The following is a 22,404-nucleotide window of genomic DNA, read 5'->3' on the forward strand; positions in this document are numbered from 1 at the left end:
GCCCTGAACAATACAGATGAAAACAATATAAATCACGTAAATTTTTTGCAGAAAAGTATTTGTAATGGATGGTCTTTGTAATAAAAGTTTCTTTGTTTAAAAAGTTTCTTTTTTAAATTCATCAGAGCCTGTGGTAACTATTAGTCTTCATCAAACTATCAGATGCAAATCTGAAGATTCAAGACAAAAAAAATCAGACTAGACAAAAATATTGCCAAATTTAACAATACCTTAGACCCAACTTTGTAAAAATAAAGATCACTTTTAAAAAATGAGCTTCCACTGGTTCTTTAGTAAAACTCAAAACTTTAATAAACAGAATTTGAATGGAAATAATACTCAAATTAAAATCCTGAAAAAAATTATACAATGTTTTACAAAAATAATCGATCATTTCCCCCCCGAATCCATTATCTGTGGACATATAAAATGTGATGAGGATCTTCCGACCATTATATCTCTGCACTCTTTCTCACCCCATCTCATTACACAAATCTGATTTACCCAAGGCAGTAATATACATGTATATATTTATAGATAGGCAATAATAACTGTATATACATATAAATTTATACCTACCAACATCTATAAAATCTTACCTCTTTGCTTTCTTCCAGATCCGATTCACTGCTGAAGTCCTCTGTGTTTAAATTTTCAAAGTCAGACTCTCCTACAGCGATTGGTACAGTCACAGTAAGACTGGGATTGTTTATGAATGACATGTAATCGCTTTCATCAATAATGTATTTTTCAACACTGCTGCCGGTTCCTATTCCACTTGTGGTTCCATTCACGTCTTTAAGATAGTCAAGATCTTTTCCAATTTCTGTTGTATGATTGGACATACAACTGTCTTTCTTATTGTTTAGATCATCAAGTGGTTTAATTTCATCCAAAATCTTTTGTTTCCTAACAAAGGATTGTTGAATGAACTCATATATTTTTCTTTTCACGTAAGCTACTCCCTTGTGCATCCTGTCCACAGCTATTTGGAGATTGTTCATTTCATTATCATCATCCGTGGCTGCAAGATTGTCTGCACTAAATGAGCTCAGTAGCAAGGCCAGAAAGAGGTTCAGGACCTTAAAAATAAAACAGACATGATTGTGCTCGCTTCGGCAGCACATATACTAAAAAAACAAACAAACAAACAAACAAACAAAAAAAAACAGACATGATTATAATTTTACCCCAATGTAAAGAATAGCAGAATGAAATTACTTATTCCTCGAAATGTAGAGGAAACTCTAAGTTCTAACAGCTAGATAAGAAAGAAACACCATAGCATAGTAATTAGAAGTTGGGTAATCTCAATTTGTGATCTGGCTCAGTAGTTACTATACTCTGCATCCTTGGGCAGACATGATTTTTGTTGGTCTCACATTCTCCCACTTATAGAATGAAGAAGTTGAATGAGTTTACCTAAGGTTCAGCTATGTTTAAAATTGTATGATTATAAGAAAACAGATTGAAATATGTATAAGAGTTCTAACCTTAAAAATCATTAGTGTTTACACTTACACACTTAAATAAATTCTATAGTTTCTTTTTGATAAGCAGATATTGAGTTAGATATTAATTTAAAAAATAATCATGATGATCCAGAATGAGAATCTTAACACTGACATTTTCTCGACCTATTATATTTCTCAGACTCCACTATTGATTAAGTAGGAGAACTGTTTTTTGTTTTTTAAAGATTTTATTATTCATGAGAGACAGAGAGAGAGAGAGAGAGAGAGAGAGAGAGACAGGCAGAGGGAGAAGCAGGCTCCATGATGCAGGGAGCCTGACGTGGGACTCGATTCCGGGACTCCAGGATCATGCTCTGAGCCGAAGGCAGATGCTCAACAGCTCAGCCACCCAGGCATCCCTGGAGAACTATTTTTAAATAATCTTTAATATTTCCATAAAACTGACACTTAATATATATACATATCTTTTAGAATATATTAAATTTTTCTATACTGTAAAGAGTCATTAATGTTTCAAACTTAGAAGAATTGATCAGTTACTCCATGTGGGTAATCTCAGGCATCATTAGCCCACCCTTATTTTGACTAGAACCATTAGAGAACTGATTAACCTAGGTTGGCTAATGCACCTGCCATATGATACAGAGTGATTGAATGCTATATGCCCTGAAGAGGCAAGGAAATGGTAAAATCACTATGAATACTTAAGGACACCATCTTTTGTCCTATACTGGCAGGTAAGATTAAGTTTCCCTTAAAGTTATTTTTCGAGCACCTCAGGATGGCTCACACTATGGAACCACTGGCAAAGAAGATCTTTAAAGGAGTTTTAGTAGTTGAACTCTTGGGCATTTTTGGAGCGTATTTTTTGTTTAATAGGATGAACACAAGCCAAGATTTCAGGCAGACAATGAGGAAGAAATTTTCCTTCATCTTGGAAGTTTATTACAAATCCATTGAACAGTCTGGAATATATGAAGTCAGAGAGCAAGATCAAGAAAGATGGCTGAATAGCAAAAATTAGGACCAGTCATCGCGTTCAGCCTCCCATCTAAGCTGTTTGAGACCTTTGCGGGGGAGAAGAAAGATGAGCACACCACATGGTAGACTCCTGGCCCCACAGAACAAAACAGGAGCTTCTGGCCTGCCATGGCTTACAGTCATTTCCCATCCACTGTACAAATCCACTTACTTTCGTTTGTTTTCCTTTGGCATTTATTGTTAAAGATTACTTTTAACAAAAGACTAAGATAAGAAAGGGGAAAAAATAAAGTTATTTTTCATACTTCTCCCTCCCTTTTTTTCTGAAATTGTAAAATATTCCCAGCATATCCTCTAGGCCTGGCTTCAATGTTCTACTCTATTAAAATTCATATAATAAATGTGATGAAATGATTGACAAAGTGGATTTGAATATAAAAACTGTAGGGTCACTGCTATATTGTAGTGCTGTCAGTAAGACTGTATGCATATCCAAGGCTAGAGACTTTATCAATTATTAATTGTATTTTTTTGTTGTTTTTAACAAGATGGTCACCATTCTATTACACCCTTCATCTATTTCTGAAACACATATCTTAAATGGTACATACCACCAAGTTTCCAATCACCATGACCATCATGAAGACAGTAAGGCACATGGCTTGACCAGCGACCTCCATGCAGTCCCACATGGTTTCTATCCACTCTCCACACAGCACGCGGAAGACAATTAGGAAGGAGTGGAAGAAGTCATTCATGTGCCAGCGTGGGAGCTCACAGCTGGTAGAGATCTTGCAGACACAATCTTTGTAGCTCTTACCAAAGAGCTGCATGCCGACCACAGCAAAAATGAAGACAATGATGGCCAACACCAAGGTGAGGTTACCCAGAGCCCCCACTGAGTTGCCAATGATCTTTATCAGCATATTCAATGTTGGCCAAGATTTTGCCAACTTGAAAACTCGGAGCTGGAAAATAAAAATGTAATAATAATATATATTATTATGATCTTTAAGAGCATTACATATATTGAGGTTTACCAAGAAATGATGGATTAATGTTGAATCTCTTACAACATCTGCCTTGCCCTTGAACACTCTCAGGCTCATAGCTAATTTTTGGAACCCTAGGAAGAATCTAATTCTTCCGTATTTTAACCATGTAGATCATTTTCCCTAAGTGTGAATTTTTTGAAGATTACTTGAGGTCCCACTGTCCTTAATTTTTTTGTGAATGTGGCTCTAAGGCATACCAGACCTGACACTTATATTAACATCTGAATTACAATAATCACTGTTGAAAAGATATTCATTGGTCAATAACATGCAAAATGACATCATATAAGCTAAAAGCAGAGAAAAGTGATTATTATTCCCATTAATGCTTCTTTGGAGCACTGACATAGCTAGATGCCTGTGTTTAAAAATTTGGAGATTTCCCATACCTGTAATTATTTCCCTGATTTGCAAGGACATATATGTAAATCAATAGGCATGGTAAGTAATGCTACAGATTTTTCTCCTCTGATTTAGGAAACGAGCATATTTTCCAGAGGTCAAATTAGGAATATTTTGCATGCCCAATTTAGGGTCTGACCACCATACGAAGGGTTGTTTATATTTTTAATTACTATTAAAATGTAACATATTTTCATTAAAAATATTTTCTTAGATCCAGAAATCTCTAGAAGTAGTCCTCTCTAGTTAGTCACAATGGCAATTGAGTAATATATTAAACTCTACATGACCATGCTTTTTTAAATAAAGGTTTATCTAAATAAGTGGAGATAATTTTTTTCCATTTAGGGATAGTTTTGACAATGCAAATGTGACACAATTTTTTTTGTGTGTGACACAAAAATTTAAAATGTTAATAGTTGTGTAGTAAAACCTATGACAATACTATGTAAGAGCCCTGATGGTTGGACAGATTTTGTTTTTTTCAGATTTTGTTTTTGTTGTTGTTTTGTTTTGCTTTTTACCAGTCGGAATGAACGGAGAACTGATAATCCTTCCACATTGGCGAGGCCAAGCTCAACCAGGCTAAGTGTCACGATAAAACCATCAAAGATATTCCAGCCTTCTTGGAAATAATAGTAAGGATCCATGGCAATAATTTTCAGGAACATTTCTGCTGTAAAGATTCCAGTGAAAACCTAAGATCAAAACAAAGTGACGTTAATTCCATCAGATGATGATAAAGTAGAATGACATAGTATTTGATCTTAGAACAAAATGTTTATGCTAACTTCCTCATAATGATTCTAAGACTAGATACATTTGTGTAGTAATTTATAGTTTATAAAAAAGCTCTCATATACTTTATTTCATTATATTGCCACAGAAGTTTATGAAGTGGCTACTGCAGGTAATACAAATACTACTTTGCCAATGAGGAAACAGGTCTTTACATGGGTGCAGTGACTTGCCTGGTATCATATATCTGGAAAATGGCAAAACTAGGATTTGAATGCAAGTCTATTTTTAGATTCCATCACATCAAACTGCCTGTCCCTCCAGACTTTATACAGCACGGGTACTGATCACATCTTGCCCATGAACACTTTTATTTATTATAAATAAGTATATTCCCATTTTCTTAAAATCTGATTATTATTATATATGTATATCTATTACTATAATGTGTGTTACTGTTATCAATTTATTAAGCATGTGGAAAAAATAAATTTATTTCCATTGTATTAATACCAGAGCTTTAAAAATATGAATACTACAATACAGGATGTTTTATATGTTTTGCCTTTTCCATCAGAAATCTTAAACCTCAAAACAAATATTATGAAAAATACATAAAGTCCCCTTCAGCAAATAAAAGCTAATATTCCTAGATTGAGTCAACCGACAAACACTTTAATAATTCATTTTTTTGAGCATAGAAGAGAGGGATTTAAGTGACAACCTTTACCAAAAATGGCCTTACTAATCATATGACACACAAAATGTACTAGAAGTTTGTACTAGAAGTATTTGATGGTTTTGATATAAAATAGATAGATAAAACAATGCATGTCCTACCTAGATCCTGGGAGTGGAAAAGCTGAAGATATTTTTGAGTTGTTAAATTTTTTATTGTAATGATGATGACTAAGCAAAGTAAAAAGATATACTTTTTTTTTTCTTTCTACAGCTAGGGAAACTATGATAATATCATTTCAAAGATTGTGTCCTTAAATTTCTTCTGCATCTTGAAAAAATTATAAACCCCAATGTTGACTTTTCAAATAGTAGTAGAGGCCTATGCCTATTGCCCTCTTTCTCAGTTCTTGCTTTGACATTAAGGGCTATTATTGTTGGCAAAAAGTGCAGTGCAGCCAGCTAGATATAATTCTCATCTTTTGGGAGCCAGGAGGTAGGAAGGGTGGTAGAAAGACTGCTTTAAGCTATTAAATGGAAACAGTTTCTCAAACAGAAAATTCGAAGATTGAACACATTTACCTTCCAATATGCTTACCAAGTTTCCTACTGTAAGCACATTATTGAAATGTTCCGTCATTGGATAGTGCTCCATGGCCATGAAAAGGGTATTTAAGACAATACAGATGGTGATGGCCAGGTCAACAAATGGGTCCATTACAACCAGGTTGACAATATGTTTCACTTTTAACCAGTATGGTGAACAGTCCCAGATTAAGAATATGTTGGAAAATTTATACCAACAGGGTGGGCATTTCTGTCTGGATTCTTCAAGTTCTAGATTAAAAAAAAAAAAAAACACCAGAAGATATATTTTGTACACACATATATTTATTTCAGATCCACTAGACTTCTTTTTCAGTAATCAACACACTTTTATTTGCTACAGGATCAACCTTTTTTGTACTTAAAAAAAAAACTATAGAATTTATTCTTTAGACACCTGAAGATATTTCTTCAGACACACACATAGAGCAGAATTAGCAAAGAATAGTATTTTCCTCATATACAATGACAATACAGCTCAGCACTTGGCCCGAAGTGAAAGGTCTTTTAAATGAAGTTTCAATAGGAACACGAGATGCAGATATGTAGATACTATGTGTAATCCTGTATTGATTTCTGGCTAAACTGTCAACCTAAAGTTGTAAGAGACAACTTTATATGAGCCAAAAATCATCTTTGAAATGACCCACTCCTCCCCTCCAATCTTGAGAGTATTTAGGATGATGATGATGTTGAAGTCCTAAGCTAAATGGGACAGAACAGAGGGTCACTATGACTAATGAGATTAGAAACTCCTAATGGAAATGCTTTATTCCGCATTTTCAAGGAATTGCCACACACAGGAAAATATTCTTTATATTTCCAATATTATTGTGCTTAAGTAACTTTTTTTTTAATAAATTGCTTTATTTTATTGTATGTAGGAAACTAAGTAGTGGAATTGAAACATTTACAGTTTTATTTATTTTATTTTTTTTAAAGATTTTATTTATTTATTCATGAGAGACACATGAGAGAGACAGAGAGAGGCAGAGACACAGGCAGAGGGAGAAGCAGCTCCATGCAGGGAGCCTGACATGGGACTTGATCCTGGAGACCTGGGCCAAAGGCGGCACTAAACCTCTGAGGCACTGGGGCTGCCCTTAAGTAACTTTTTTTAAAGCTCCTAGAATATATGAGTAGGTATAACGAATAATAACTCTCAAATAAGATCTATTATAGTCCTTTTAAAATGTACTGTTTCCAATTTACAAACAGGGATATTTGTTTCAAGTGAGACAACAGAAGTTTAGTGAAAATAACTGAATGAAAATAGAATGTGTAACAAACCTTCTACTGTATTTGTTAAAATGCTGGCTATGCTCATTGCTCTTTGCCTTTGGGAAGGATCTTCTAGAAAGTCCATGGAAACATGGAAAGAACTTGACCTTCTCTTCCTCATCTCAGTTTCGGTGGTTGTTCCCTATAAAGAAAATGCTAATGTATTAAATGATTACTTGAACAAAGTGATAAGCAAAGAACCAAATATGACACAGTGAATTTCATGAAACACATGCATCATGCACTTTCGTATTTAGTTGGTGATGGCAGATATTGCTGACTTATTGTATCATTAACCTGGAATATCCAAACTGTCAACCATTTAGTCATACAGCAAAAACTGAGTTTTTTAACTCTCTAATTTCATAATTTTATGAGACATGATATAATTTTGATATAGTTAATAAATCTCTTGAGAGACATATTTAACAGTTCACCTTATTTCTGAGCTAATAGTGCAAACAAACAACCTGAGAAGTCATGTAAATGATCAGGCATTTTCTTTTGAGAAGGTAGCCATTTATTTTTCAAGAAGTACAAGTGATTACAACACATGTAGCCGCCATCTCATTTCCTATACACAAGACACAGATGGTCATTGACAACACAAACTGTATGTTAAAAAACACACACATGCTGCATGGACAACAGTTTCATCCAGGGTACCAAAGCAATAAGTCATCTAATTCTGACTTAGTCATGCCTCATCATGCTGATATATTTCCAAGTGAGTTATCAGTCTAATAAGAGGCAGCATGTGTTCAGAAATTCCTCATCCTCGTATACGTTCACAAACACGTAACATTCGTTTGTACAGACAATTCCTTTATCTGTCTGTATTAACGATTTATTTCTGTCTTGTCATTTAGATTAATTTTGAGAAGACTTATATCAGCATTCTTTTTTACGAAGACAAATGTGAATACTAGAAATTTTTAAGATAACAATGAAGCTATCTACTTAGGCACAGTGTTCTTGAAAATCTTCTAAAATAAGGCAGAGATAGTGAAGGAGATGTTGGAAAGATTTATTATACACCCTTTATACTTAAACAGAGGAATCATTCATTTACTTTTATGCCAAAGCTTTAGAGGATATCTTGCTAACTAAGCTCAGCATGGGTATATAGCAAATCCTCCAACTGGAGACAGTGATTCATTATTGTGTCTAATTTATCCTTAGCATGTTTAATAAGTAAATGCATTCGGTGTTATGCAAAAGTGTTGAGGCCTTCAGTTTTAGTTGGTTAGTCTATCAAAGGTATTACAAGATGCAGGTGCATTCACAGCTTGACCAACCAGGAATCATTCTCAAAGGGTTCCATTCTGTAGAAACACTGGCTGGTGCAGCAATAATGGGCCAGCCATGCCTGAACTATTTAAAACTTCCTTACATTGTCATCAGTAGCTGGCTTATCTATTATCACCTCTGGCAGAAGCTGTCCAACAGGCGATGTAGGAACTGAAGGTCCACCAACCAAGGAAACCACACCATTGCAATCCACAGTGCTGTGCATCTTCCCATTCGCTGGAAACACTGCCAGCATCCGGGAAGACCTACTGGTCTGACTCAGGTTACTGTTGCGTCGCTCTCCGTGTCGTCGTGGCACAAACAAGGAGTCTCTCCGGCTCTCGTTATCCTCAAACGTACTGTGCTCATCATCCGCAAAGTCATTCTCTGATCCCACATCCTTTGCTCGCCCTCTAAAGCTGAAAAGGCTTGTTCTGCTATTTCGCCTTGGAGAAAATAGGGAGCCACGGATGCTCAACAAAGACTAAAGTCAGAAACCAAAAAGAAGTACAATTATATTAATATAGGCTTTTGAAATGTGCTTTTAATTTTACAAGATTAAGTTGAAGGAAATTTCAGTATTCATAACAGAACGTGATTCATTCCTTTTGATTAACATTCTTATTTAAGAATGTTAATCAAAAGGAAATTAAATTGGTCAAATTAAATTGGCTTTCTCGGAGAAGATTTCTAGTCCTTGAGATTATGAATGGGGAGATAGAGATCACAACTTAAAGATACTGAAAAAACACCACCTCCAACCACCGTCTTTCAAATTCAAAAGGAAACATCCTTTGTACATACTGTGGACACCATGAACATTCAATAAACATTGGCAGCATGACCTTCACAAGGACACATTTGTTCTCACTGTTCTTTCCTTTCAAGGAAGTCCAACACTTCATAAATCGTTTTAGGTCATCTTTCTAAAGTCACTTTACATTAATTATCATCCCTGTATCATTTAAGAGGCACAGACTTCTGAAATTCAGAGTAATGCGCTTTTTGATCATGTACATCACACCTGATTATTTTCAGAAGCACAAATGCTGGTTTATAAAGAAGTTGGCGGGGGCAGAGGGAAGGGAACAGCATAAAATAACCCAGAAAAGTTACGGATCACTTTTTTGGTTTGTTTTTGTTTTCATTAAAAAGGGTGGGGAGCAAAAAGAATAAATGTCATTAGTTTCAAAAGGTATCAGCAGATAGGATCAGGATGGGAATCCAGGTCTTCTGCCTTTCACCCCAGCGTTACCCCAATTACACAAAGCCGCAGACTTACATACACATGGAGTAAAATTTTCTCCTAGCTATGTGAAGAAAAGATAGGTTTAAATATAATAAACATAGCAGTCAGTTCAGTTGATGACAATTCGTAAATCTGATTTCATTCTCCCCCTCTCTAGAGTGTTCTGATTTTCACCCATGCACCATCTAACCCAGTCGTGCCGTACCTGGTGCGGGGAGGAGTACCTCTTTTCATAGGTCAATCTGTTCCCTTCTATGGAGAAGCGAAACCCTTTCCTCCTGATGCTGTCTTCAGATTCAGATTTATGGAATTCATCCTCATCTTTCTCTTCCCCACCTGACTGCTCTTTCTGTTTTCTTTTCTTTCTCCGGTTTCTTCTTTCCTTAGCACTCTTGGAACTCAGCTTGGATGCTTCAGATGAGCTGTCGGAGAGCCCCCCGGCGGCACTAGGTTCTCTGGAATGCTCTGAGGCAGTTACAGCTGCTGCCTGCTACATTAAGGAGAAATGGTTTTAGTATGGCATGAGAGGAGACTTTATCTTTTTAAGCTCAAGTATTTGCACGACATTTAAAAAACATATTTAGCTGACTCAAGCTGTTTGTCCAAGAAGAAGCTCTGCAAGTGTAAGTGGGATTTTCCCCCCTTTCTAGCTAATGAAGACTTTTGGGGTTAATGTGGTTTTATCTGTGCTAACATCTATTGTGTTTATATTACACTATAAAGGCCACATATTCAAAAGGATCAATCAGGCATCAACAAGAACATAAAGTTTTATTTCTTTTTGGGATTTGATTTACTCTAAAAATTGCTATTTAATTAGCACTGTTTTCTTTTCTCTGAAAAAGAAACTGAAGCATGGAAGAAAAGCTAATGACTTAATTGAGGTCATATTCCAAGGTAGGAGGAATGAAATAAAAAGCTGAGATCCTCTTCCCAGTTATTAAAATTGGGCTGTCAAAATATTATCAATCGAATTTACAGAAAGGTGATAAAATCCCTTTCTTGCCCCTCCATAATCCAAAAGACTGGAAAATGGGCAGTCACAGTTTCTACTAAGCAAGACAAGACATTCCATTCTCCAAACACCATCCCCAGCTTCTTTGGCTCACCACTAGTTCTTGCTGGATGTATGGGCGTGGAATGAAAACGACGCTTTTGATCATAGCTTGTACTGGTACTCAGTTGGCACTTTTTGATTATTACTACTGTTCTCAGAGTATCCTCAATACAGGGACTCTTGCAAATAAATCAGTATTTCCCAAACATCTTTATTCTAAAGTAAATGTACTGAGTTGTATGATAGACAGAAAGCATGAATGAAGATGGAAGTGATGAAACAGGCATTTTATCACACTGAGAGTATCAATACCTCACTATAAGAACAAGCAATCCATAGGCCACCTGGTCTTCATAAAATTGGTGACTTTCATATGCCTATTGAATACTGCTTTGTCATAGAACATTGTATTATTTCATCCCTTCCTTATTTACTATATAAGAAAGACAAGTAAGCAACCATATTAAAAGCCAGTAGAGGAGATCCCTGGGTGGCTCATTGGTTTAGCACCTGCCTTTGGTCCAGGGCGTGATCCTGGAGTCCCGGGATTAAGTCTCACATCAGGCTCCCTGCATGGAGCCTGCTTCTCCCTCTGCCTGTGTCTCTACCTCTCTCTCTCTCTCTGTCTCTCATGAATAAATAAATAGAATTTTTTTTTAAAAAAAGCCAGTATATCTTTGGTTAAAGATCTTTAAAGAGTCAGATGAACATCTTTTTATATAATAACCAATACTTTTTTTCTAAGAAAAGATGACTTCTTAGGGATTTCTCCCAATGCCAGTGTACTCATTCAGTATGTTTTTCACTTGAGAAGATTCAAAATCACATTTTTCCTTTAGTCATAAAAAAACTTAAAACATTAAAAAGGCATGAGAGATTTCCATTGTGACCAATACTACAGACATCTTAGAAAAAAATTAAACTAAATGATCTCCAGATAACTAATATGTAGAAACCATTACTAATCTGCCAACTACCAGCCTAAGTGGAGTCAAACAATTATCCATCTCTCACTTTTTCTCCAGTATTTTTGTAACAATCAAAACAATAAAAAAGAATTGTATCATGAGACAGACCTATTTGATTTGGAAAATTTACCTGAGCTGCCTCCTGTTGCTTTTTAAGCTGTTCGAGCATCTGCTGAAATTCAGCCTCTTTCTGTTCTGCTTCTTCCAAGGTGGCCTGATTCTGTTCCTCATAGGCCATGGCCACCACAGCCAGGATCAAATTTATCAGATAGAATGAGCCCAAGAAAATGACCAGCACAAAAAATATCATGTATGTTTTTCCAGCAGCACGTAATGTCTGAAAAGAACATTAAAATTATTTTTTCAATATCATTTCACTCACTAGGACCTTCAACTTTCAACTTACTTATATGTCATGTAGGACTCTGACATAAATAATAATTATGATGGTTACACCCCCTTCTACCTCCTTGATTGTAACCTCCTCTTCCTTTCCCCCTAACTCATGCAGTCACGTTCTGATCTCTAGGAGGAAATTCTCGGATAAATAATAAGTAAATAAGTAAGCAAGTAAATAAATAAATCAGAATCAAATTAAATACCGTTGAGATTTCATCAAAGAGCTGAGCCTGTGATAAAAGTCAAGAAGGACATCAAAGTTATCTTTCTATCTGCTTATTGATTTTCACCACCTGCCACCTGAGGAATAATACTTGAGGGGGCAGATGGGGCTGAGGGGAAGATGTACCTCCTATTTAGAGGACCTGTGTCTGGAAAGAGTGGGAAATTGGTTTTGAGCCTAAGAGAAATGAGAGAAAATTGTTATTCCTGTCATCAATATGCTGAATATGTGCTATAATCAATATGATAAAGGAACTCAAATCTAATTTCGAGTTCTGTTCCTTCTACTATATTATGCTGTGATTTGGATTTTATAACTAAGATGCTTTTCTTAGATGCTTCTAGGTAAATGAGGTATGTATATCTTCAGGTTCTCACCAGCTGATAAAGATTTTCCCAGAAGTCCTGAGTCATCAGTCGAAACAGAGACAAAAAAGCCCAACTGAAGGTATCAAAGCTTGTGTAGCCATAATTAGGATTTCTACCAGCTTTCACACACATATATCCTTCTGGACATTGACTATAAGTGGGGCAAAAGAAAGTATTACAAGAAGTTCTGCTATCCTTTTATTCTGATAGCGTGATATACTTAAAGCATTGTCTACCCAGGAAAACTGGCAATTTCAAGACATAGAAGTTATCTCAAGGGATAGAAGCATGATAAGTAAGTAACATACATTTCCCAACTTTAGACTTAACATAAGTTTACTAGCTTCTTGATGTCATCATTAAAATATTGCCTAGCATTTTACTAATATCTAACAAAATTATTTTCTGTTGATAAATAGAATTTTAGCATACTCTAGTTTATTTTCCCCACTATGAAGCTTCTAGACCTGTCTTCCAGCTCACATATAGTATTCTAAGAGACAAACCACTAAAGCCAAAGTATTGTTCCTTGTTTTATGAAACATAAAAGCTTGCCTAATCTTTAAATAATCCCTCACCTTAGGAGTAACCTTAATTATAGCAAATACGTATTAATAAAGTATACACATTCACAAGCACACACAAATTATTGGCTTACCCTGCATCAGAGCTATTTCCACATAGGAGTGCATCCAAAATACCCTCCAGAAAATAATGATATCCTGGTTAGAAAAAAGAAAGTCATATGATGGGCATTTGCATTACATTCCAAAATGAAAGCAAGATCAGGCCCAACTTTTAGGATTCATAGAGTAATTGAAAATATATTATAATTCACTCAAAGACAGACGTATTTGCCACCTGCCCCTCTAAATACTAGATATTATATTAAAGGGACTGGATACTTAATAGGAGAAAGCATTTGCTTTTTATGAATGTAAAATTAACAATAATTGCAGGTGCTAGCAGAAAAATTTAAAAGGTATCAGTGTTTTTTCCATCACCCTTGTGAAAAATAAAAATTTCATTCTGTAAAAATAGATAAGCATGAAGAGATTCCTTTATTTTTCAAAATAGCCAAGTATTTGAAAATAAAAGGATTGTATTTTTTCTTTCTTCTGTATGCTAAACTACTTATAAATGTTTAATAGTTAATTATAATTTCCATTCTACCAACTTCCAGAATATTTCATTAAAGTCAATGATCTAGAAACTTAATCTGAAGAAATTATAACTTTCAGTCATAATGTTTAACCTTTAATTTTAATAAATTTAATTTTCTATTACTTTCAAAGATAAACCATTTTATTTATATTTGCATTTGATTTAAATTAATCTTTTTGGGTACTTGGGTGGCTCAGTTAGTTAAGTGTCTGCCTTCTGCTCAGGTTATGATCCCAGGATCCTGGGATCAAGCCCCTCAGCAGGGAGCCTGTTTCTCCCTCTCCTTTCTACTTGTGCTATCCCAGTCGCTATTTCTGTCTGCCTCTCTTTCTCAAATAAAACCTTTTTAAAATATAAATTAAAAAAATTTTAAATAATCTTTTCAACAATTGGAGTATTATTGAATACTCCATTCAACAAATAAAGTACTACTAGGCAAAATAAGTACAAATTGATAGAGATGAAAAATGCCTCAGATATTTATTATTTCTTTCTTTTACTTTGACAATAAGAGAAATGGAGTCCAGCACATTTTCACATGAGAGAATAAAACCTAACAGACATCCTCATAGACCCTTAATGTTAGATGAAGAGAAAAAATATAACAGATTTCAGGGAGTTGGTGACAGCAATAGCCTTAGTGGCATCATACGAAGTGAATAAGGGACATTTCATGTTTGCTTTAACACATAATTTTCTTAATCTAGAGATTTCCAACCGTTTGCAAAATATTTGTTGACATATCACTAATGTCATGAAAGAGTTAATCTGTGTCATCCAAGGCATTTTCTAGATCTCCAACTATAAAAAGAGACACTGATTAGGTTTTTTATAATGCTTATCATGCCTTTAAGAATTATCCAACTACCAGTAATTTTTTATGACTAATCCTACTTGTTCCATACAACAGTCACTAAGGTTTTTTCTTTGATTTTTTTTCCTCAGTGTTACTCATCACCTTAAACTAATAACGATACAAGCTCATCTAAAGACTAAGTTTTATATATTTAATATTTTTCTTTAAAAAAGACATTCCATTTCTCCATGAATTATGTTCTGTCTCTGCTTTTGAAACATTGCTACTGGCAAATACTAAAACTAAATAAAAGAGAAAATTTTACTTACTTTCTTTGCAGCCGAATTCTTCAGCCTCCCATATAATGATACAACAGAAAATGGCATTTAGGAGTCAAAATTAAAACAGTTATCAATAAAATAATTAAGTGTATATGCAAACCATTGATTAGATGATTAAAAGATCAGAACCTATTACACAATCATTTTAAGAGAATTTTTCATGTGTTGGTGGAAGACAGATCAATGAAAAAATAAATTTATGTAACAAAAATTCTTACTTGAATCTTGAATATATGATTTCCAGTCAAACTCAATGAGAGTTTCGTTGACAAGCGTGCCATTATAATTCACAGTTATATTCCTCTCTATACTGTGTTCCTCTAGAGAAGCATTGGTGGGAGGCCATTGTACACATTTATTCCGCAGGTTGCCCATGAACAGCTGCAGCCCGATCAGTGCAAACACACTCAGACAGAACACAGTCAGAATCATGACATCAGAGAGCTTCTTCACTGACTGGATCAGGGCCCCCACAATGGTCTTCAGGCCTTAAAGAAAGAAGGTGATGTCTATGAAGACTTAGAAGGTCAAAAATAACAAAGTCTCCACAATTTTCTTGAAAACAAAGATTCCATGCATAAGTCTGAAAATAACTGTAATGCTAGTGGATAAGCAACACTTTATGTAGGCTAAAGTGCTAAGGAGATAAGCTTTGGAAACATAATAATCCAAGCAATGAAATGAAGTTCATATCCCATTATGTTGAGAGAAAATAATGGAAAGTTCACGGTCTTCATGAAATCTGTGTTAAGAAAAGGCTCTTGTATCTCTACTTTTAGCTAATGAAACTCATTCTACACTTTCACTGGGGTCATTTGTCAGTTTTATAGCAAATTACCTGATACATATTTTTAAATGCCTATTTATAAGTAGGAAATGTTTTGCTATAACTCTGGAGGTGGTTTGGCATATAACTATACTTTAAGACAATAAATCCTCCATTCAGACTCATGCTATTCTCTATTATCTTATTTCCTTTTCTTTAAAGCAATATTAGAATTTACATTGTATATTCATCATCATCAATACCTACAATGAGCAAGAAATTATAAGTTGGTACATTCAGTAGGGACCAAATCCTTGGTACAACTGACATGGAGAAAAAGAAAACAAAATATGCCATCTCTAAGTACAAAACACACACGCTGTACTTTTCAGTATCTCCTGCAAAACACTATTAAACTCCTAGGCTGATGAAAAGTGGAAAAGCATAAAAGCTCATGTCCAAATAAGAATTATTGTCTGTAAAGCACTCAATTTTGATTATGATTTTGATTATTTCCTTATGATTCCTGATTTTCAGCAATGCTGAGTGTCAAGTAAAGAAGCTGTCACTGAAGAAACATGATGGGTCAGCCCTGGTTTTTAACCTAGCTCTCACCTGGGATGACTGAAATTGTTTTCAGTGCTCGGAGAACTCTGAATGTTCTTAGCGCTGAGACATTGCCCAGGTCCACAAACTCTGTCACGTATCTGTAATAGGGAGTTCACACACAACACAATAACAGGATACAAAGAAAGAGCTGTAGGTATAAGGACCCTTATGCTTCACACCAATCACTCCTTACCTGGAATTACAGAAATAGTTTTCAAAGCTCTCAAGACTCTGAAAGTTCGAAGAGCTGAAAAATTGCCTAGGCTTACAAATTCTGTTACATACCTGTAGAATTAAATCAGAGTTATTCAAGATTTAAGCAGGATTTATATTATTTGCTTGGACCTTTTATAAAGACCTTCCTGGTGATTCTAAATGATAATATTCTAAGTAGCAATTTAGAAATTAGAGTTTATCACTATGGTTCACTTAGCCTACATAATTAAGGCTGTTCATAGATGTAAACTTCATAAAGTATATAATCCTGTTGCTATTTAGGCAAGAAATACAATCAACATCATGTGTAACTAAGGAGAATTAAATACATAGAAAATAAATCTTGGCTATAGTTTCAGGGTTTCAGTTAGAAAAAAAAGGGGGGGTATGTAATCATCCAAGAGAAATTTAGGTAGGAAAGGGCAGATTGCCTTACTATCTGTACATGAAAGTTTTTTTCTGGTGCAACTCCTAATTAAAGTTAGGCAATGTAAGAACAAGATTTTTTTGAGGGCTCAATGGTGCCCTTGCTATTACTGTTACTTTATTAGCAAAAAACAATTGTCCCAATATGCTTTCTTTTGAATTGTCTGAGAAGGACTAGTGAAGGACTGGCTTATCTTGACTAGCTATGTAATTAAGACCAGACAGGCAGCATTTAGAGCCTTGAGTATGTATGTCAGCCCTATTTCTCCTCCTATCTCCCCCATTATGCCTACAAGAGACCAAGAAAATCAGCTCCTGAAGGAACAATGAGGGCAAGTGGACACAGGTCACCTTCCTCTATACTAATTTCACCTACTCCCCAATGACCTTTGGTTACTTTTCTGAGTCTTCTTCCTCGGGGAAGTTTACCACTAGAAAAAAAGGAGATGGTTGGAGAAACTGTCCGTATTACTACTGAGTGTACCTGGATGGGAGATGAAGATAAGAAGGTTTATGTTGAGGGTAAAGAATGATATGAAGAAAATCATGAAAGGGGGGAAAAAAAAAAAGAGGCAGAAATAAATAGGACCAGGTGAGGAATAGAAAAAGACAGGAGATTCCTGGGTGGCTCAGTGGTTCAGCGCGGCCTTCAGCCCAGGGTGTGATCCTGGAGACCCGGGATGGAGTCCCACGTCAGGCTTCCTGCATGGAGCCTGCTTCTCCCTCTGCCTGTGTCTCTGCCTCTCTCTCTCTCTCTATGTCTATCATAAATAAATAAATAAAAATATTTTAAAAAAAGAAAAATACAGAGAATGTGTCTGCTCGTAAGTCTTAAAAATCAATTTGCTGATAAAATAATAATTTACTATATTAAATACATAATATGTTAAGTACCTTATTTTTTCCTATTAGTTTGATCTGTAAGAATGTTTTGATGCTCATAGATGTTTATAGACTATTATTGTACCAACCAATAAAAGAAGACAGAGGATTGCCTCGGTGGCTCAGTCAGTTAAGCATCTGAATCTCAATTTCAGTTCAGGTTGTGATTTCCAGAGTTGTGAGACCAACCCCTGCATTGGGCTCTGCACTGGGTGTGGAGTCTACTTGTCCCTCCCCCTTCCTCTGCTTGCTGTCTCTCACTCTCTCTGAAATGAATGAATGAATGAATCAATGAATAAATAAATAAAATCTTTTTAAAAAAGAAGACAGAATACATAATACAGGTAAGGTCAATGAAAATTTGTGCAGTCAGCAAAGCTGTCTGTGACTATAATTTTTGTGTGTGTGGCTATAATTTTTAAAAGTGATTTTCACAGATGTATTATGAATATACCTGTGCTTTCATATTGTGTGAGTGTGGGAGGAGGTTGTGTGTGTGTTGAACAAGTGGCATGTATGAAATTTGCTTTCATGTTTGTTACACGCGGAGGTTGTAACTTCACTTCCCCTGCAGAAACTGTATGCCAAAGTAAAGCACTTTGACTTCTGTTGTCCTAAATAAAATCAGGAGCTTAAATATATAAATCACATCAAAATATCTTTTCAGTTAAAGCAAGCTTAGTCTTTAAAAACATAGGCACTCATAGAAAGTCAAACCACATTCTATCTTGCAGATTCAAGTATCTTGCACTTACGCGAATGTAATGACAGTGAAGTCGAGCCAGTTCCATGGGTCTCGAAGGAAAGTAAAGTCTTCTAAACAGAAGCCCCTTGCAATAATTTTTATAAGTGATTCAAAAGTATATATTCCTGTGAAGGTGTACCTGGAGGCAAGTATCCAAAAAGAATTGATAAAGACATAATTTTCTTTTATAGCATATCAATTTCTTATCATTCTGTCATTGCTGTAGATGAATATTAAAAAAGGAACCTAAGCAGGCTGTTATTTTCATGGAAATAAAAAATTTAAATCCACTCCCTAACATATAAAGAGTTGTTTTTAAAGTGTCCTAAGGGCAGAGTGAGAAATACATGCTGTATAAAGTCTATGGAGCTACTGTCTGAAATGTCTTGGGATTGACATAAATGAATAGAACCTCCTGAAAATTACCCAGTTCATTCACATGATAGAGGGGCCAACTAATAATATTGCAGAAGCATAAAATGATTTTCCCTTAGACACTAAAAAATTAATTTCAATCATGTTTTATGAATGAAAGAACATTGACAAGTTAGCAAGTCTCGTGTTTTTCCCTTTCTATAAGATAAGACAGTTAACTAACTTGGATAAAGGATTTTATTAACATCAAAACAGGGTAACTCCAGGGTCATAAGAGTTAATTGAAAATTTAATTTGGAATAAAATGTTAGTCTAATTCAGAAATTTAGATGATTCCAAAGTTTTGACCTTCTACTCACAAGTTAGAGAATAAAATCACAGAAACCAGGGGACTGAAGACGTCTGGGCCTCACAGGTTAACTTTAGTACTTTAGGAATTCTTTGTACGCAAATTGTATTATTTCCTGTAGGATCTCTGTTTCTTTCTGATTGGCTCCAACTTGGAAGTGTCCAGTGAGGGATAGGGCTCTTGGGAATACTCTGTGGCGGTTGTTTTCAGGGTCAGCAGCCACAGAGCAAGAGTGGTTACAACCTGGGCAGGTGAGCAGCCTCAGCAGGACTTAACACAACTCCAGCCTCTCTGCCCTCTGAGGTAGCCCAGAGCAGAGACACTAGTGCAGTTAGTGATGCTTCAGGTTTCCAAAAACACAAACGTAACTTTCACTCCAGTTAGTTTAGCCTGCAGTTTATTGAATTTTCAAGTTGTAAAATTCCAAATTTGGGGATTTTTTTTTTCAGTGAAGTTTTTGATGACAATGCTTAAAACTAATATAAGCCTGACACAAAGTGGATGTGCCTGATGGAAATGAAAACTCTGAAGAGGATCAACATTGTCCTCTTATGGCATGTGTAACATTCCCTTATAAGTTCTTAATTCACTGAATTCATCTAGGATTTAATTGGAATCAAGGTCTATCATATTGGTTCTTTTCTGCAATTATTTTCATCACATTTGCTTTGGCCACTGTAGATCCTAAAGGAAAAATGGTGAATGTCCAAGGATGATGGGATTCTGATAACCATCAAATATAAGTGAGGGACCGATATTAAATCCAATACCAGCAGGCCTGAAGGCCAATGTCATTTGTCTTCCTGCTTGTACTTGTGCTCAGAAATGGCTTTACTAAAAATACTCTTCAGTGTTGTTTGGAAAGTACGTGGGGTATTTTTTCAAAATCCTAAATAGATAGATATACATGTCTGTATGTCTCTACATGTATATGCTTTCATCTACACACACACACACATACACACACAAACACACGCTCACATAGTAGGTGGTTTAAATATAAGTTGAACTTACTCTACATTCTTTGTCCAGTCAGGAGGGTTACTCATTGTCATAAACACACAGTTTGTCAAAATAGTGCACATAATTAGCATGCTGAATAATGTAGATACTTGTTAAGGAACACACAAAAGAAAATCTAAATCCATGTATTATATTATATAAAACCAGCATTGAAAGCTCAAACTGTAGTTTGTCCAGGACACTGTCTAATACATTGGGGGCAATTACATTTTGTCATCTGTCAAATATGGGCAATAATATCGCCCTCACAGAGGAGTGTGTAGATTAAGTGAGATAATGTATGAGGAAGCTTTATGTAAGTATAAAATGTTGCTTTGATACTATTATTGAATCGGTATACTTACTTCAGTGAGAAAACTGTGCAATCAGGAGTAGTACAGCTTTTGAAGAGAGATAACCGATCTGAACCAATTTGAATTTGAACTAATTCAAGTGACTAAAAGAGCAAATCTTAAAGGAAGGCACATATATGCAATATTGTAATTTCTTAAATACATAGAAATTTGATGCATTAAATAATAATGTAAATATGATAAATTTTAAAAATTGGTAGTCATAGTATAGCATGGTGCTAAGTGTCTGATTGCTTTACTTTGAGTTTGTACAAGTGCAGCAGTACTGAATATGGGTAAAAATGAAAATTCCAGAAGGCCAGGATTTAATGTGATATGAATTATAATTAAAATTCAACATAAAAGTGATCTTGGGCAAGTCACTCAGCCACTCTGACCACAGAATCTTAGGTCTCCACTGACTTTCTTATAATGTAGCTGGTCAAGTCTAGACCTGGTCAGTTCTAGGTGCAGATGACATGAGTTAAAAACGTGGAAGGTACTTGGCAGAGGCCTAAATGTTAGTAGACAGGATCCAAGTGTTAGCTCAAACAAATGACGAAGACAGAACTATTAGGGAGCTGAAAGGGACCTTGAAAAACACCTAGCCTAATCACTATATTTCAGGAATTAGAGAAATAAGACCTAAGCTCTAGAGAAATTAGATAACTTGGCTGAGGAGTAGAACATAAGTTTCCTGCCCTCATAGCCAACATTCTTTCCACTACGGTTTACTGCCAAAACAAAAATTTTCCATAAGTGCAAAAGGAAGTTTTCATCAAATGACCACATGATGGCACTCGGAGTACAAACTAGGATAAGGTAACCTCTGTAAATGTAAAAACCTTGAACATATAATTCTTATGTTTCAAATCTTTTAATATTAATAGCATCATATTTAGACCTCTAAGGATTCTCTTGCTAGCAGGTTAAAAATAGAATGGCCTTTTTAGTTTTAGAATCTTTTAAAAAAATCAGATAGTATGTGTTTATCACCAAAGCTATCAAATGAGACATAACCAGAAATAAAGTATTCCTGCCAATGAATATGAATAGATGAATTTAGAGTCCGTTTTTAACAGCAATGAAAATTGCAAAGTCAAATCCCTAAAGACTATTCAGAAATATAATCTCAGCTTCTTTCATTAATTTCCAGAGTCTTTACTAAGCAATCAGTTTTACATGACACAGCCATAATTCAATGACTTAAATTTGAAATTCAGCCAATATTCCAGTATTTCCTCAGGTATTTCATTAGAAAAGTTCAAGAATTCACTAAGTATTGGCCAATGCCCCTTGACATTCTCCCACAGAAAATATACTTAAAGGTTTATACTAAGGTCCATTAAAATGCTTTATATAATAAATAAGTCTACACTTGGCTCTGGAAATAGATTTCTCTGTTATTATATCATTATTCACTGCAAGTTCCAGATAGTCACAAACTTTGTACAAAGATGGTAAGGATAAATATGGCCACCTTTCACTAGTTTTCTAAGACTCAATACATACAAGTATTTTTAGGAAGATATATACCAAATGTTGAAGAGTGACATATAATATATGTTTGAAAGATATATTGATAAATGCCATAGAATATGGACATTTCC

At 35.1% G+C, this 22,404-nt stretch overlaps 2 protein-coding genes across 8 annotated transcripts in view; one reads left to right on the plus strand and one right to left on the minus strand.

The window, feature by feature from the left end:
- LOC112668030 (sodium channel protein type 1 subunit alpha) overlaps positions 1–22,404 on the minus strand; it is a 277,785-nt gene that overhangs the window by 43,252 nt on the left and 212,129 nt on the right. For 5 of the 7 annotated variants that reach the window (XM_049106361.1, XM_049106355.1, XM_049106357.1 and 2 more), the window contains 14 exons: positions 20,454–20,541; positions 18,726–18,854; positions 16,453–16,544; positions 15,290–15,559; positions 13,429–13,492; positions 12,780–12,921; positions 11,911–12,117; positions 9,961–10,245; positions 8,610–8,990; positions 7,226–7,358; positions 5,928–6,166; positions 4,438–4,611; positions 3,068–3,424; positions 600–1,082 (listed from right to left, as the gene is read on the minus strand). In XM_049106361.1, coding sequence (XP_048962318.1) covers positions 600–1,082; positions 3,068–3,424; positions 4,438–4,611; positions 5,928–6,166; positions 7,226–7,358; positions 8,610–8,990; positions 9,961–10,245; positions 11,911–12,117; positions 12,780–12,921; positions 13,429–13,492; positions 15,290–15,559; positions 16,453–16,544; positions 18,726–18,854; positions 20,454–20,541 — 3,044 coding nt within the window. The remainder of the gene's footprint in view (positions 1–599; positions 1,083–3,067; positions 3,425–4,437; positions 4,612–5,927; positions 6,167–7,225; positions 7,359–8,609; positions 8,991–9,960; positions 10,246–11,910; positions 12,118–12,779; positions 12,922–13,428; positions 13,493–15,289; positions 15,560–16,452; positions 16,545–18,725; positions 18,855–20,453; positions 20,542–22,404) is intronic. The other 2 variants (XM_049106360.1, XM_049106359.1) reach the window with 2 other exon arrangements.
- LOC112668032 (protein CEBPZOS-like) lies at positions 2,256–2,655 on the plus strand. Its single transcript, XM_025460042.3, has one exon. It carries the CDS (start codon positions 2,257–2,259, stop codon positions 2,497–2,499), a length of 243 nt encoding a protein of 80 aa, XP_025315827.1. The 5' UTR covers position 2,256; the 3' UTR covers positions 2,500–2,655.

The sequence above is a fragment of the Canis lupus genome, chromosome 36, assembly GCF_003254725.2.
Source record: "Canis lupus dingo isolate Sandy chromosome 36, ASM325472v2, whole genome shotgun sequence".
Lineage (NCBI taxonomy): Eukaryota > Metazoa > Chordata > Mammalia > Carnivora > Canidae > Canis > Canis lupus.